The sequence below is a fragment of the Anser anser genome (assembly GCF_964211835.1).
Source record: "Anser anser genome assembly, chromosome: 15".
In the NCBI taxonomy this organism is placed as follows: domain Eukaryota; kingdom Metazoa; phylum Chordata; class Aves; order Anseriformes; family Anatidae; genus Anser; species Anser anser.
Window position 1 is genome coordinate 8,427,498 of NC_139736.1, and position 17,634 is coordinate 8,445,131.

The 17,634-nt window shown below is 40.7% G+C and overlaps 3 protein-coding genes across 7 annotated transcripts in view; 1 reads left to right on the forward strand and 2 right to left on the reverse strand.

The window, feature by feature from the left end:
- Positions 1-14,840, reverse strand: part of LOC310882333 (uncharacterized protein) — a 70,970-nt gene extending 56,130 nt beyond the window's left edge. Inside the window, exons 1-10 of the mRNA XM_083800953.1 lie at positions 14,731-14,840; positions 7,958-8,225; positions 7,505-7,715; positions 5,962-6,169; positions 4,963-5,106; positions 3,942-4,098; positions 2,931-3,010; positions 1,809-1,932; positions 1,082-1,162; positions 830-931 (exon numbers count right to left, since the gene is read on the reverse strand). Of these exons, the coding sequence (XP_083657079.1) occupies positions 830-931; positions 1,082-1,162; positions 1,809-1,932; positions 2,931-3,010; positions 3,942-4,098; positions 4,963-5,106; positions 5,962-6,169; positions 7,505-7,715; positions 7,958-8,158 (1,308 nt within the window). The 5' untranslated portion in view covers positions 8,159-8,225; positions 14,731-14,840. The remainder of the gene's footprint in view (positions 1-829; positions 932-1,081; positions 1,163-1,808; positions 1,933-2,930; positions 3,011-3,941; positions 4,099-4,962; positions 5,107-5,961; positions 6,170-7,504; positions 7,716-7,957; positions 8,226-14,730) is intronic.
- The window catches only part of PDILT (protein disulfide isomerase like, testis expressed), a 30,711-nt gene continuing 21,316 nt past the window's right edge, over positions 8,240-17,634 (forward strand). Inside the window, exon 1 of the mRNA XM_083800512.1 lies at positions 8,240-11,058. Coding sequence (XP_083656638.1) covers positions 10,860-11,058 — 199 coding nt within the window. The 5' untranslated portion in view covers positions 8,240-10,859. The remainder of the gene's footprint in view (positions 11,059-17,634) is intronic.
- The window catches only part of LOC310882150 (uncharacterized protein), a 189,713-nt gene continuing 188,118 nt past the window's right edge, over positions 16,040-17,634 (reverse strand). For all 5 annotated transcript variants that reach the window (XM_083800501.1, XM_083800504.1, XM_083800502.1 and 2 more), the window contains 2 exons: positions 16,501-16,568; positions 16,040-16,181 (listed from right to left, as the gene is read on the reverse strand). The gene's annotated coding sequence lies outside the window, so the exon portion shown is untranslated. The remainder of the gene's footprint in view (positions 16,182-16,500; positions 16,569-17,634) is intronic.

A 17,634-nucleotide genomic window follows, 5' to 3' on the forward strand; every position in this document is an offset into this window, starting at 1 on the left:
TCATTCACTTTAAAGTAGTGCTAAAAATGATCAAGGCTATTTTTTAGTTAGACTCAAAGTAATATATTTAATGCTATTTTATGTGTTCAATTAAAAAAAAGAGCCACTTTCATTAGCAGTATTGAACAGGCAATGCATGAGAGATGGCATTTGCATACACCTATTTTTTTTAGAAAAAAGGCTGCTATCCTTCAAAATGCCCATCCAACACAGCATTTTGCTAAAATATGTAATTCATTTTCTTCAGAGAAATGATTTTTTATTGCAGGGGGTCTCCACAATGATCTCCTGTCAATAGAAACTTTTCACCCCCGACCTTCAAGACGAAAGCGTAAATGAGGTGACCTACAAGAAAAACTTCATTAACTACACTTATCTATTTTTCTACATAAGTAAAAACAACTTGACAACATAAGACTTGATGAAACATTGAATATGTTAGTGATATTAAGGAGTAACGTATTTGTGCTCTTTGGAAACCCTCCCTGAGCTCTTGGCATATTAGAGAAGCCTTTATGGTTTTGCTTCGTTACTCTTTATCCAAGGATAGGGGTGGAAAGGAACAGAAGGGAGTGACGCACTGAATAGAAAGCCCGTAAAGCTAAGAGCCAGATACAGGTCTGGAACAAGGTACTTCCTGCTTCATGGTGCAAGATGCAGTAATATCCTGCCTGTGTGTTCTTGATCAGATGTACTGATCAAAGCTCTCACATAACCTAGTCAGACCCTCTGAAGATTCTGGATGAAATTCTTCTCCTCAGTAAGGTAATTTTGCCCTGGGTCTCTCTTGAGCTTCTCAGCTTGCGCAGAGAGGCTAACTCAGACTTACCATGTACTCAGAGAACATACAGAATGGTCGTTCAGGTTGAACTCGAATAGCGATGTTGCCTTCTTTTCCTACAGGCACAACAGTTCCATGGTCATCTATGATCTGCAGAAAGGACTTACCATTACTGCTTTGACTAGCTTTGAGAAATACTTGTGTTGTAACAAGTGAATGACAGACCAGGACACAGACAGCATTCCCCTTATGCACATACCCTAAACTGTAGCTGAGCTCAGATGTAGTGTATCAACATACCTGCACATCGTAAGGGGGAACAGCTTTTCCCAAAGAGCCAGGTTTAATTTTCATTCCTTTCATATTGGCACATATTGTAACCTGCATAACAGATATGTATTCATATTAGTGCAGCTTTTTCTAAGCTTTATTATCAGCTTGCATTAGGCGTGACACCTCTTCATGGCTTTGTAACAACCAGGACTGAATCAAGACTAAAGCGCCGTGGTTCTCCACCACATGAGAGAATGGTCAGCCCTGTGGAATGTGGTTGCTTTTGCTCAGTCTGAGCCAGTGGATTCTTCTGCAAACACCTGAATTTGCAAGATAGCAGATACAAGATGATCATGTCTTATTTCAATAAGGGGATAATTTACTTGGGACCATCTCAAAGATAAGTGGAGAGAATGCCTGAAATCTGACTCATAGTAGCTTCATTATGTTTGCTTACAGAATGGTCTGGGACGTGAACTGATTTAATTCTTCCCATCAGAAGCTCAAAGGGGCCAAGCTGATACCCAGAGCAAATTACTTTTTATTTTTTCTTTTTAAGCAAAGATGATGAAAAGCTCTACTACAAGTTATTTGATCTGAAGTAACTTCTAGTATGCTTTTTGCAAGGAGCTTCCTTTTAAAAAGAAGTTAATTTAAATGATTCTCACCTTTTCCATTGATTTATCAAAGCACATCGTGCCTTAGGTACTGTCACCTTTGGAATGGCATACTGTAGGAATTAAAATGAACGTACTGTTTCAGTCTGGCCATAGCCTTCATAGATATCCAGCCCTGTTTGGATTTTCCATTGCTCCATCACTTCAGGATTGAGTGCTTCCCCTCCAGATAAACAATGTTTCAGACTCATGAACTTGTAGCTTGAGAAGAATAGCAAATAAAATAATTTTCTTAATTTCTGAAAATAGCAGTGAATGGTTTTACCTGCGCAGCTTCCCTCAACTTTCAAATAAAGTATAACTGAAACTTTACAAGCTAGTTTGAAAATGACAATAATCATCCTGTTACACGCTCCTGGATTGAACTCCTAGATTGGTCATGTTACCACTGAGGGCAATGTGATTTCTCTCTGTGTCACTGGGAGTTGGTAAGAACAAAAAAGGATTTACAAATTTTGTCCGAAAAAAAGCAAGCAAAGGTGTTTTCTTGAAAGAACTGACCAGAGCAATCTGAACAAGCATGTCAGATGTTCTTGGAAAGCTGAATTAGGTGGCTATATCCCAACACCTAAGACCAAATCAAGAATTTTCTAAAGCAAAAGAAAGGTTAAATAGGAACACAGAGCCTGAGCTCTCTACTAAATTAGGGCTGGCTTTTTTCAGGATGAAAGACTTGTGCAAGAAGAGTAAGTACATCACTAAAGGTGTGAAAACTCCTTACAAATCACATTGACTACTTCTCATAAGCTGAATATTTTACAGCGTAACAAAACCAGTAGCAACTGCTGCCAGATAACTCTCAGCATGTGAAAGTCCTCTAAATGATCACTTCATTCTCAAGTATACAGAACAACTTCACTGTACTCCAACAGTTCCTGGATCCAGAGCTGTCTGAAATCCTCGTTGTCTTAAATTTAACTGTGAACCATAAGTTCAAAGGAAGTGATACCTTAAAACACATCTAATTTATTTCCTCTGTGCTGTTTTAAACAAGACCCCATTCCTGAAGCCTGAATGGCCGAAGGTGTGACTACATATTCTCATGTTTCAGAACACAGCCTTCTCTTCTGAGATCAAATTTTTGCTAATTAGTTTTCCTTTATCTGAAAAAATAAAACAACATAAGGCACTAAACAGCCAGAGCTGTCAGAGCATTATATCCCAGCCTCTCTGCTACCCTTGCAACAGATGTGCAGTACCTGCTCAGACAGTGTTGGACAAGCATGCGGTAGGCAGTGGGGGCAGTGCAAAAGGTGGTGATGGGGTATCTTGAGAGAGTCTAGAAAAAAAAGAAAGTTACCTTGCTGAAAAGAAAATGTAATGGTGAGTCTCACTTTGTAAGTGTCAGGTGATATTAACACGACTTATGTGCTAAAATGTTTGCAAAATGAAACTCCTACGAATGCCAGGTATATTCAACATTCAACAAAGAACTGTGAATGCCTGAGACATCCTGACCATGGAGTGGTTGTACCAGTCAATGCCACTGCTGTAGAAAAAAATAATACTTTCCGTCCAACAAAAATCACTCATGTGAATGAATGACCACTGAGAGTAGCTAGTAGTTCCATTTAAGACCCTTTCCTCCTTCCCAAGGCAATCGTGTCCTAGGCTCAAGGCAAAGTGAAAACAATGAATAAGAATGAAGCTTTTCAAGTTTGTTCCTGAGGAAGTCTGGGTCTCCCTTCCACACACGAGGCTGATGTTGAGGAGAACAGCCCAGCTATTTGGTTTTGTGAATCAGAGGGGAGGAATAGGCACACTGGCAACTCACAGAAAATTCAGGATAGCAGAACCCCAGTTCAGGTTCATACCCAACTCTTATGACTGGCCAATGCCCACCCCTCTCCCAAAGTACCTAGAAGTTCATATTCAAGCTTTGCTTTAGGCTAAGTATGGAACAGGACATCAGTGATCTTCAGTTAATTTTATCCTGCATCTTCCACCACATACCCTCCACCCTGTAGCCCTGTCACATGGCCTAACCAGGAGGGAAAACACTTGCTCCTCTAGCTTACTGGGCACCAAAGGGAGGGATAGTTGTTTGGGATGTGGGAAGTACCATGCTTGATGCTACAGAGCAGTTGGTACATATGCACTGAAATCTACCTTGTTTGCTTCATTTATGCAAAATGGAAATAAAGGTCAACAAAAATTAGCGTTATTTAAAAGATAAGTTATGCTTTCATTAAAAGAAATGTTATGCTTACCTCTGCAATAACTGCTGGTTTAAACTCTGGCAAACTGTGTACAAAAACACATGATCCATTGATCCATGGTGCAAAAACACTGCTCCAAGCTGCCTTTACCCAGCCAGTATCAGAGGTATTCCACATTATATCTGAGGGAGTCAAGTTCATCCAGTACCTGATAAAGCAGAAAGGGAAAAAATGCTTCATACAGTGTGAGAGACTCAGGCCCAAGTCACAGCACAATTAAAGAAAATGACAGGAGGCTTCCATTAGAACATGAAGTGTCAGCAAGTAGGGCTGTTTAGAAAGTTTGTAAGAATTTAAGAAAATCTTAAAACATTTTTTCCCTTTGTTTCCTCCTGTTTAATATTTCAAGTGTCTGTTTTTCTTCTGAACCGTGCAAAAGCATCCTTGGCCTTTGTTGCAGAATCTGGATCCAGACCAAAAGCTGAACAGATCATTTGGAACACATTTTCCTCACCTTGTGGGTTAGAGACATCAGCTAAATCCCAGATTATTTCTCTAGGAATTAAAACAAATTACTTCTGTTGACTCCACACCACCAACTTTCAACAGAGAATGCCTAGGGAAATGCATCTTTTGGTTTTCTCAAAATTTCTGACTCCTTGGGAAGTACAAATGAGAAAGATGCTCAGTGAAAGCAAACCATTGCCAAGCCAGATTCCAAGTGAACTGTGACTTGTAAGATACAATCTTGTGGTCCAAAGGCCTTTGGTTCTCAGGGAAGGCTTACATAATACTAAAGAACTCAACTTTATCTGGTTTTGCTATAAGGAGGCTCTCCTGACTGCTACTCTGCAGTCAGCCCTGTGAGTGATAAAATCCTGTGGCTTGATGATCTCAACTGAGTCTACGAAAGTTTTTAATAACCAGCGTTTCACCCTAAGAGGGGAAGGTGAGGAAGAAACAAGATCCTATGCTCACTAAACGCCTACATTTACTGTATTTTTTACTGTCCCATTTTCAATTAGTGATTGTATCACATAATCAGTACACTGGGAGCAACCACAAGCTATACCTGCCACTGGTTGCAAATCCGATGCCGTAACTGCCGTGAGACTGTACCACCATCTTTGGAGAACCTGTACTTCCACTAGTAAAATAGATCAGCATTGGGTCTCGACTTCTTGTCTTGACGCATTTGTGGTCAGCAGATGTCACCCTTCAGAAGAAACAGTATATGATAGCTATTACATTCCACGAAGGAAATACTATTTTTTAAGGTTTAGGAAATAAACAGGAAAATGATTGGCCCCAGCTATATGATCTCACAAAATAAATAGTTGCATCAGACAGCACACATAAGAGCTAGAGAGCACATTTGGCTACTCTCAAGTTTGCTCTGTATATCATAATTTTCACAACATGAGCACCTAGAGCATATTCCAGTGACTGCACACAATTATTTTGCAAGGGCTCTCAAAACACTTTTTGTAGAACAACAGGTAGATGCAAAAATAACTTCTGCCTCAACATATACTGTCTCCCACTTTAAAGTCAATGGGGGCCATATTCAGGCTATGATGCCAGGCAAAGTGGTCTTACAGACAAATTATACCATTTAAGTTCAAGATACCAACGAACTGTCAGACTGCCTGGGCTATCAAGACAGTCAAGGGAAGAAATAACTGACGCCATGTTAGTGGGGCACCAACAGATATTATGGCAATATTATCATCTCATTGAATTAAAGAGACATTAGGCTGGGCTCTAGAAAATGAGCACAAAACAACTGCAAGATTAGTACTCTGTGCATTTGTGTTGTGACTGCAGGTGGAAACAGAAACATTTTAGAAGCTGGCAAGTTGCTGAGTAAGGTGAAGCTCAAAAACCTGAGTTCAGCTCCCAGAAAGTATGCTGGAGGAATTTGTACTTAATGAAGTGATTACAGTGAGTTGGCAGAGGGATGGAAAAATGTAACTCATCTGTATTTAGGAATCCCAAAACTCAGCGACATCACCTGACTAACACAGCTTCTTTTATTTCACATAGATGTTGATAAAACAGCTGTACTCACGCAAAGAGTTCTTTGAGGTTCAGCCACCCATCTCGGCTCCCTTTGGCTACAATTAATTTGGTTTTCAGAAAACGGCATTCAGACATGACAGATTCTACTGCAGGTGCCAGTGTATCATTGGTAACGATGCACTTGGCCTTTGAAGCCTGGAGTCGGTATAAAATATCTTTGGCTGTTAATTGGGATGTTCCTGGAATAAAGACAATTCCTAGAAAAAAGCAACAAGCAATTCAGAAAATTCACCATTTATCTTTACGATGTTTACACAACATGACCCCAGTCACAGAAAAGCTGAGTTGCTTGCCAAGAACTTATTCTTTCAGAACAAGGAACAAAGTTTAACTCATGTTTTGAAGGCAGAGTTGGGTGAATTTGCGGTCAAGGAATGACCTGGCATAGACCCAACCTGCGAGATCTCATCTGGCTCTGAACAACCTCCAAAATCTGCAACACTGATGTTGAGTTTTGTGTCATCCACGTTAAAGGTATGTCTGATGAGTAAGATCTAGATTTAGACTGTTTTTAACACTTCCTTCATGGTCTGTAACTAAGTAAGGGAGTAGTGAAATTACCATCCACTTAAGTGTATAAGGCCAGCATTTGGATAATATTTACATGTGGCATAAAGCCATTGTTCATTTCAATAAGGAATTAATATCTCTGACATGGTATATAGACCTCAACAGATTGAGGTCAGGTAGTTTACACATACTGCTCAGTCAACACATCTGTCAAGCACAGATTAGTATTCTAATGTGAATAAATGTGAGTTTGGATAATGGGCACAATGTGCTTGAAATCACGTTTTCAGAAGGAAAAACAATTTTCTGGATTTCTATACCTCCTTTTCCCAAGAATTTCAATAGCCTACACCTACGTGATTGATTTCAGTCTTCCTACACCTTCATAGGTGTCTACTAAATTTCACAACTGGGAAACTGAAGCACTGAGCTACTGAATGATATTCCCATGTCATAGTTAAGAAAATCTTGGATACAATAGAACCGGATTCCCTGAGTCTCAGACTCATCTGCAACCTGCAAGAATCACAGAGCAAACAATACAAAAATACTTGATTGTGTCCCTGCTGATGCTGAATTGTTTTATAATGGATGTTTAGCAGACTAAAAATGAAATGGTTCAACTTCTTCTGAAGAATTTGGGAAACTAACAGTAGAACAGAAGAATATTGTACTGAATTAGAAACCACTGTAGTCATATAAATTAGTGCATTAAAACTGTTCATTCTGATAATGGGTCTGGTCAAGTTTGGCCTTAGGTTGTAAACATTTAATCTCCACTGTTTTCAACTGAGGATGCCGTTTAACTGAACAGTGTCTATTCAGCATCAAGTACAATGCTGTTTCGGTTCCTGTGTGGGTGCTGCCAACTCTCCTTCTATGTAAGAGAAGAATTGTACAGGGCAGAGCAGCTAATTCCTGCTCACTTTTTTTTTTATAGATATATATTGATTTAGCAATTTTTTTTCACATTTATTTATTTTCGTTCTTTCTGTGTCTAAGAAATCAATAAGGTTATTCACCTGCTCGCATACAGGCCACATTCAGTAGCCACCATTCAGGAACACGAGGCAGAACTGCTATAACTCTGTCTCCTCTCTGCAAGCCACATGTCTCAGAAAGTATATTAGCTGTTTTCCTGGACAGAAATCCCAACTCTTCAAAGCTCCACTTCACCTCTTCTCCTTCATCATTTACCCACCAAAAAGCTGGATTTGCTGGTCGTCTTCCATCCTAGAATGCAACAGAATATATTATAGATAACAAACCTTAAAAGGTTTATTTTTAATCCAAAATAACTCCAGACTAAGCAAATGATCCTTGGCCATCAGTCTCTTAGAGAGATACCCACATTTCTGACAAAGAAAATACTGCATTCTACTCTCCAGCTAATATTATACAGCATCCATAACGAAAATTTATTTGTATTATTTGAGATTTGTTCCAAAGTCTATGAAGTAGAAGAAAAACACTACCTTTTCAAGTTGCAACCACTTATCCAAGACATCACTTGCAAAGTTGAAATATTCTGGCAGTTCCTTTTCACACCGGTTTACAGAGTCATAGTATGAAATAATCTGAGATGTAAGAAGCCTGTTACATCCATGGAACAATCTGCAAGGCGACCTGAGGATCTGCAAGCACTGAGGAATCCAGGATTTAACAAATGACCTCATGATAAATGATGGTTTAGCAGACAGTGCGGAAAAAAATATCAGATGAACACCAACAGGGATCAGTCATCTGCAATGACAGAAAATACATCTAAAAACAGACAGATATTGGATGCTGTTGAGTTTGGGGTGTTGGAGAAATGAATCCAAATCAGCTCAAACAAATAGGTTGTTTGTGTGCCCTCCCTGCTTTCCCCACTATTTTATTTGATTCTTAAAATAAGTATTCCTCCTTTTCCAGAGACTGTAACTGTTTTTTCATTATAATCTGCCCTCTGCTTTTTCAGCTGATGAATAAATCTCATGTCCCATCTATAAAATTTCACTAGCCAGTTCTTTTCTAAATCTCTCTCTCTTGATTCTTGGAAGTTTTATATTTTACTTCGTCTGCTCACAGAAATGAAATGATCTACTGCTAAAAGTTAGGAAATGTGTTGAAGTAAGGAAACTGTTTATCCCACCGATTTAAACTCGTATATGTAACTATGTTATGTCTTGAATACACACTAGGTGGCGATTCCCCACACGAAAGCATATATCAATAAAACTGGTGAATATTTCCTTGCAAGTTCTATTTTTCTGGGGGGTATAGAATAAACACAAAATAAATAGTAGGCAAGCAAAGATGAAATTCCAAAGATTTCCATTTGCTTTTCACTTCATCTCAAGTGTGTGCCTTCAAGAAATACGTACATTGTAAAATATACTCACAAAGAAAATCCCACCACTTCTAGTCTTGCCCACACAACATGCAGGCTCATGTGGAAGAGACAGAACAGACAATACCGCAGTTATTTAAAGCCCAGCTTTGGAAGTCAAGAAAACCGGATCTTTGCTCCTGGATGCAAAATCTTCTGATTAAACTTGTTATGAGTTTAATCAAGTCCCTAAGGATCTAGCCACTCTGGGAGCCTGTGTCCTGGTAGGACTTGTGTGTGCTCCTCCTCTTATTCCAGCTTCCTTCCTGGAGGTTAGAAGACCATTCCAAATTGGTGTCTACTACCTGGTAGGAGGTTTTCAGGAGGAATTTGCTCCAATTGCTATTTGTTTCAGTGGCACACAGGGAAAAATCAACTCTGTAAGCAAATGGCTTTGTCACTCTACCTGTGTGTGCTCTGGGAGCCTTAAGCTGTGTTCTGGGGTAATTTACAACATGGTCTGTTCAGATTAAACATGCCTTGTTAGTTTTCCCCTGTTCTTCTGAAAGATGCTTTATACCCTCCCAGGATGTTACTTGGAAGACAGCTTCAAAAAAGAGATGAATAACTGACATTTTCTCTGTTACAAAGAGAAAACCACAAAGTCAAAAAGGAGACTCTTATCTTCCTGTTTTTTTTTTTTTTTTCCCTTTAGAACCTGATTACTGTATCTGTATTCGTGTGGCCTTATCTTGAAAGCAGCCTGAGTACACAGCTCCCTGATTTCATTAGGCACCCTGTACAAGCGCTAATCGGACAACTCTCAAGGTGCATTACAACCCAAAGCCTTTGAGATCCATAGAAAGTTCACCTAAAACCAAGCCCCACTCACACCAGGAATGAAAACAACCTAAACTGAGGCAATCTGCTATCACCAAGAAAATGGAGACTTACCAAATCAACCACAATTAGGAAGCCTCCTTCCCTTTAGCAGTACCCTCCTCATACCAAATTTTTCATCCTGTAGTCTAAGGGCATGAAGGAGCAAAGCTACACTTACACCTCCAGAGAGCAACTTCTTTAACTACAAATTTGGTTCTACTTATCTGGACCGACTGTCCTCAAGTCCCCTCAGTCCTCGCCCGCACCAGTGAAACAAATGCCAGAATACAGAATACAATTACAGGCTAGAAAATATTTTTGAAAATATTTTCAAAAATAACGATTTCTTAGTAAATGGCACCTTCTTAACCTTTTTATAAGGTATTTTTAGGAGGCATTAGAGTTCACAAACATAGTTGAAAGCTATCCTAAGAATAAAATAGTACATTTGATACCTTCAGTTTACTCTACAGATATTAGCTAATTGATGTGGGTCACAAGCCCTTCACGTTGCATGAAAATGGGCTACAAATGAGAATCAATGTCAAAATCCTCTGGTTTAACCTACAATGTAGACATTTTCCTTGAGCTGCAATGTGACATGACAGGAGCCTCACAGACAACACGCTGAAGAAACACAGACACTAAAAGTACATACACAAAGCAAGGAGAGTTCTTCCCTGATTTCAGCATACTCTGAATTGGATCTGTAAGAAGTAGCTCCCTAAGTGCCACAGACAACCAAATATTAATCAGAGGAGCAGCCACCAGATACTTTCCTAGGTACCTCACTTACTGTTTTGTCCGTAGCTCTGTGGTGGGTAACGGTAAGGGGAGCAGGGAGTCTAATTGGAAAGGTGCACTACGAATCAACTTGTCCTTCTGCAGGCATGTTTCCTCCCGTGCTCTCACCTTCTCGCCAGGCTTTTGTTCTGATTATTTATGGAAACAATAAACCCATTGTCTCCACAGTTGTTTTTCCAAACTGTACTAGAGATGAGGAGGTAATTAACTACATGAGCCTTCCAGTGGAAAGGTGGAGTTGGCTCCCCTGGTGGTAGACTTATCAACCTTATCAGCCCCTTAGTTTGGCTGATACAACAGCAGCCATTTGAGCAGCAAATACTGTGCTTAGTGCTCCTTTACTCCTTTCTTTTTCGGTAACTGAGTAAAGGCAGAGCAAGATGAAGACACGTCCGTCTTTCTTTCTGCCATTATTATTTTTCACAGCTTTCCCGGCTATAGACAGCATTGGCCCAAATGAAACAAAACTAAAGAAAGCCAAGCTCCCCAAAATAAAAAAGGAAAACAATGTACTCTTGCTGAAAAGGAGCAACTTTGACAGAGCATTGAAGGAAACAAAGTACCTACTGGTGGAGTTCTGTGAGTATCGTTTCTGCTGTCTCTTACCCTGCTAACTCTGCAGAGTACAGCTGATGCTGGGGCATCAAGGTACATTTGTTCTGCTGCTGCTTTGTCCTCCAGCAGTCCTTGTTTGATGTTCTCCATGTATCTATTTCTGACTATGGCTACAATCACTGATTGCTTTTTGAGGTGGTTAAATACCAGTCTGTTCTGTAAGACTGATATTGATACTAAGATGGGTCCACACACGCGGAGTTGTGACTTGGCATTCTCTGCTTCCGTTATCTAATTTTGTAAGGAGGTGGTTCACAGCAATAACAGGTGAGACTCCAGGTATTCAAAAATCAGAGATGGCTTTTCTCTCTTACATTTTCATCCATACCTTTTATTGAAGTTTTAGCAAGATAGCATCTCTCGTCTGTGTTTGGACTTCAGGGAATGGCTCTTTACAATATTTTAGTGTCTGTAATTGTATTATATAGTTCTGCAAGACTCTTTCCCTGAAATGCACTTGGTTAGGTGAAGGCAGATTTGAGGTTTTTCTATTACATTCATGTTCGTTCCTCATGGGGAAGAAACTTAGTGGGGTCTTTTGAGCAACTAACTTTGAGAGGTAGGTCTGGCCATCTGAGCCTTACAGAAAGTGTATCGCAAAAGCCAAAAAGTGTAGTGTTTGTCAGGGCTGCTTATCTGCTTGGCTTGGCTTACTGGTGGGCCAGTACTGGTACCACGGAAACAACAGGAGGCACGAGTGGGAGGACTGGGCCTCTCTGTGCAGTGACAGCTGGCTGCTAGATTGGCTTAGCTGGACTGAAAAACTGACTCTAAGGCCACGGTAGGGTCTCTTTGAATTGCCAAAAAAAATGTGTTGCCTCTCAAAAGCACAGTTCTGCACCCCTGGCCAGTGCCTAGTTAAATATTCACAAACCCATGCACAGAATGGCATCTGGAGTGACAGGGGACAAGGAGAGCCTGGCGCTGTGTAGCATGGTTTCCTGATCAAAGAAGGCTGGCTGAGTTCACAGCTCTTCTGAGTTCCATTGCCAGTGTCCCTGGTCTAGCCTGTATATGATTCTGTACGGCTCTCTAGAGAGCAGATGTTACTGTAGAGCAGATGCCACGGCAACCACTATGGATTCAGCTAGAGGGGAATTGTTTTACAGTAACATATTTTTAAAGATAGAACAAATATTGATGCTGTAAACGCTGACTGTGCATGGGTTTACCTGGGATCCTATGAGGACTACAGCCCTTTCATTAGTTTTCTGTTCCCACCATCCCAGCTCCAAACCTCTTGGGTTCCCAGTGCAGTCCCTGGAATAAGATAATAAACTGACTAAAACTTTTTTTAAACTAAAAGAGGGGAGATTTAGATTAGATGTGGTGAGGCACTGGCACAGGCTGCCCAGAGAAGCTGTGGATGTTCTATCTCTGGAAGTGTTCGAGGCCAGGTTAGGTGAGGCCCTGGGCAACCTGATCTAGTGGGTGGCAGGGGGGTCGACCAGGATGGGCATCAAGGTCCCTTCTAAGCAAGTCCTTCTGTGATTCTTTGCAGAGATGGGGTGGCCCTGGTTACTTCGCTCTCCTGCAGCCCCCCTCCAGGCCACAATAGGGTTTAGGTGTTCAAAAGGATTACGCAGCAAACCTCATTCTCAGTGAGACTGCACAAGTCTGAAGGATAGCATTGGTTTTGCACTGAAAATTTTTCCAGTGCATCTTGCTAGCTTGCTTCATACAACCCATCAGGGAGGCCAGTCTCACTCCACCCCTTCTCCAGATCACCACTTACATTCATGTTGAATTTCAACACATGGCCTTACAATTTCACATCTACATACCTTGTGCCTAGTGCTTTGCTGGACTAGAAGTGATCATTCAGCCTGCAGCAGGACTGAAATCAAAATGCATGGAGAGACGACATATTTCATATTAAATGCCAGGTACTATGGTTGGTGTGGAGGGAGATAGGGAGCCTTATAAGAGACAGCAGTTTAACTAAAAATGATGTAAATCTCCAGGTAGAGACAGCTCAGCCAAACAAGCAAGGAAGGACATTACTTATGGCAAGAACTTTTTCTGAGATAGGTTTAGTATGGAAGTTCATAATGATTATGGGCAACAGACTCCTCAGTCTGCATAAGACAGCAAAAGCTTTGTGTCTGTTCCTTGGGCTTGACCTTGCTTCACCCTGCTATCAACTGTGCTACATTCACTGAGCTCAGCACACACACCAACTCAGCCTTAAATTACACAAACATCTTGCAAACTAGCACTCCTCTGGAGGCAGGTAGGCATTACAGACAGGCACATACAGAAAACCCCAAATCTATCCTGAATTTGAAATGGATATTTGAAATTAAAGCAACATCTTAACTTTGCAGAAATACATTTGAGGATTAATGAAACTAAAATTAACTTTGGATCATACCAAACATTTCATTAATCCCAAAAGTGTTACAAAACTTCAAATATGTTTTAGAACTTTTAGAACAATCGCTCAGAAATGTATTATAAGCACTTAAATGACAAGTTTCAAAGTGCTGAAATTTATCAAGATTTTATTTAATTGTGCAGGGTTTAAAACTATTTGCCAAATTCACCCTGAAATTGTGAATTGCCTTGAGCCCTCTAAAGACACAGTATTTTGGTGAAAAAATAATTCATCCGGAAAAACAAAAAACAAACAAAAAACCTTTGTCAAGCTCTATTCTCAAGCTTTGTAAGAGCCTGAAAAAACAGGTTCTCTTGTCCCTACTTCAGAGTAGTTTGGGACCTCTCTCTGATACCCTATTGCCCTCACAACTGGGTTTCTTCAGATCCAAGGGACAGAGACACCCTTCCCCTGTACTCTGCACATTCTGAGAAGGTCAGAGATGAAACACTGCTCCCCAACCACACCTTGCACCAGTGATCCTCACTGCACTCTGGTTTGGATTCAAGGTCACCACATCTATCTGAAAGGCTTACTGAAAATTCATGGCTTGCCTTTCTAGCTACAAACCATAATGGCATCTACAGTCCCTGCAGAGAATTATGAAATCAATTACTAGACTGACAAGCTCCTCAGCTCAAGACGCATTACCTGGAAATCTCTGGCCTCAATATCAGCAGCTCCTTTTGGAGACCTGCCACTAAACAGCCTCTGGGACAGTGAAAAATCATCCTGCACTGAGGCACTGCCCTGGGATGTGTGAAACAATGTTCAGCCCACGTTGCTGAACAAGCTGGTTCGTTTGCTGTAATTTCCATTGCCACAGCAAGAGGAGTCTGAAGATGGGACATGCACATGAACAGAGAATCCATAAAGTACTAAAGTTTTATGCCCTACTCCTTAAAATAGGCTATGTAAACTATGCGAACATGGAATCACTCAGGAAGCTGTGATAATGAAAGACAAAGCAATTATCCCAAAACCACGCAGGGAATTTGTGAGGCTGCCAGGAATTAGTTTCAGAAATCCAGAATGAATATAAGAGCTGAGACCCTTCTCTTCTTGGCCTATTCTCAATCACCAAGGTGCAGTAAGAGAATGCAAAGGAAACCCACAATTCACAGAAAGTGGAATTTTGTACCAGGATAGAAAAAAGTGTGAGCTCCAAATTTTGATCCAAAGCTCTAGGATCTGCCTTAGGTCTATCTGTTAGGTGAAAACCCCAACCCTTTCCCCGCTTTATATCATTATCTACTTACCAGTCCCACAATATTTAATCAGGAAGAGCCTGCTCTGATGTCTTCTGTCCAGCGACTCCCAGACCCTCCTAATGCCCTTCAGCTCCACCCTCACTGTGTCGCAGATCTGCCTTCTTTCAGAAAAGGTTTAATATAAAAACATATGCTGATTCTCTGCCATGCAGGGTCAGTACTCTAGTGAGCTGAGCAAAGTACACTGGGCAAATACCGAGCATGGAAAAAAAGTAACGATCCAGAAATCCAGCACTCTCCTGCCCTCATCCCAGCTGCCTTCTGCAACAAGGAAGTAACTGAAGGGGCAGCATAAAGAAGGCAGGGGAGGTCAGAGGAACAGAGTTCCAGCTTCCATTTCCCTTTTTGTGAAGGAACACAGAACAATGTCTGAAAACAACATGAGCAGCACACGGCAGTGTGCGGAACAGTGCCTGTTCTTCTGGCCAAATTACATGCCCTTGGTGCACCCAATCTTGAAGCTCACATGAAAGGTGTCTCTCATTCTTCTGTAATCTATGGCACCTCCACTAATGTTTAAGCGATCACTCACAGGCCTACTAGCATAGGGAATACAGAGCACTTGCCACCAGCAGACAGAAGATCATACATCAGTGTTGTCTACACGGCAGAGTTCTACTATTTACACTATACGTTAATATAAACCCCTGCGGTGAATTGCATTGCAGAATATTGTTGCTTTTAAGTTTTACTTACACACCTTGGAAATCAAGATAATTAACAAATAAAAAATCCCAAGCACTTTGATGAAAATAGGGCACCACAGGGAGGATGGACTGTGTACACTTATAAACGAACACTACAAATACTACTGCACACTGCAACGAACTGTAACCATTTGAAGTCACAGATATAGAAGGAATAGTACAGCAATTGTGACCAAGCACAGTCTGCACAGGGTAAAACAACTGGCTTTCTAGGCTGCAAAAGCACATTAGTGGTGCACATTCAATTTTTCATCCCCAGGTCCTTCTTTGCAGAAGTGCTCTCAATCAGTTCTTCTCCCAGACTATACTGATACTGAGTATCACACCAACACAGGTGCAGGACCTTGCACTTAGCCTCACTGACCTTCATGAGGTTCACATGGGCCCACTTCTATAGTCTGTCAAGGTCCCTCTGTGTGACAGTTGGCACTAGTTTGCCTGTCTTATTTATCAGGGGGGTTACATTTTCTTTAGTTCGTAGTTTTATAACTTAAGGACAAACATACAAGTGGTACAGCAGTTGCATTGCTGCTTTGTTCTCTACGCACATTCCCATTTATTAAAAAAAAAGGTGACATTTACCTTTCCTAGCAGGTCTGTTACCCAGTGAGCCACCAGATCAGCTGTAGGATCCCTGCGGCCTGCGACTGACAATCTATGCTGAGATAATGACATTTAATAGGCACGATGGGGTGACTCAAAGACAAACACCTCCTTCTCAAGGCACAAAAGCTGAAAGTGATGTTACTGAAAAAAATGAGAAATTGCTGCCTGTGTGTATATATATAGTTCATGAAAAGGGAGATTTCTAGGAAGTAGGGGGAGCGCAACTGATTTAAAATCAGTGTATATAGACCAGATGGTCAACTCGCATAAGACCAACATCCAAAGCACACCCACTCATGTGCTAAGAACCAATTCCAGCATATAGCAGTCTCCTCAACACGTATGGCTGGTCTGGGTGAATAAAAACAGTTCAAAACCACCCTGAACAGTTATATCTTACAACTCAGCTTCATACAGGAAACTCCTAATGAAGTGTAAAGGATACTGGGATGTGGGTGCCTCATTCCTGTAGGCTTTGTTGAAAATCCGTGTGAGTCCCTAGGAGTAAATTGTCTGAAAAGAGACAATTTGTTTGCAAAATGTGCTTATAAAAATAAGCAAGACAGTGGAAATACACATTGAGACAGGTACAAGAGTCATTAGATGATGTTCTAGTTGCTTGCTGCAGACAATGATTAACATGCATTCCCTATGTAGATGTCTCTTCTACATGCTTATTTTATTGAATGTTCTGAGTAAGGATCCAAACTTTAGAATGATCTTCAGTGTTTGCATACCAGAAGACCTCAAGCAAACTACAAACTGCAAACATTAAATTAGCTCAGTTTAAAAGTACAGAGGTCAACACAGGAGGTTTTGGGCTGTGTTTTGCACTGTAGAATACAATGGTAACACTTTGAAGGTGAAATAAGAAAGTCTGCACCTGCAGCAAAATCAACATCGTGCTTTTCTGACTTCCACTCTAACACGTTAAACACAAAACCATTCTTCATCGTAGAAGTCTTCTACAGAGAAAATTACATATCTGTAGTGAAAACTGCAAAAGCAGCCTACGCAGGGAAAGATGAAAAGTAGGACTGCTGAAATGACTTTCTGACCATGCCAGAAACTAACAGCTAGGAAATCAGTATTTAGCATGACAACAAGCATATTCACAATGTCTGCAGCAATCACTGGACCATCGGTACAGACTGCCAAATGAAATTGGAGGCCTTCAGCATTAGCTAAAGAAGAAGGAACTCATCACGCTTTCATGTAAACTCACTTGAAGAATGCTTTAGGGTCATTAAACACATTTATGTATCAGCAAAAATCTCTGTATCTCTACCCACATTTCAATGTACTTTAGTTCAGTATATTGCACTACGAAATAAAGTAGTAGCTTACTCAGGTTATATGCTTCTACGCATTCCAAGAGAAATACTCTCTAAATACACCATTTCTGGTTCTCTTCCCACTTTTGCCATATCCATTTGGTGTGGCTTTGGGCAAAATATACTCAGACTCTCTCTAAGACAGAGATGGCATGTGACAATACCCTGCCTTGTTCTTGACAGTGATGCAGTAATGCTTTAAGTTCATCAGGAAAGCTGGACTGGTTCCTGACAAAACATTTTGT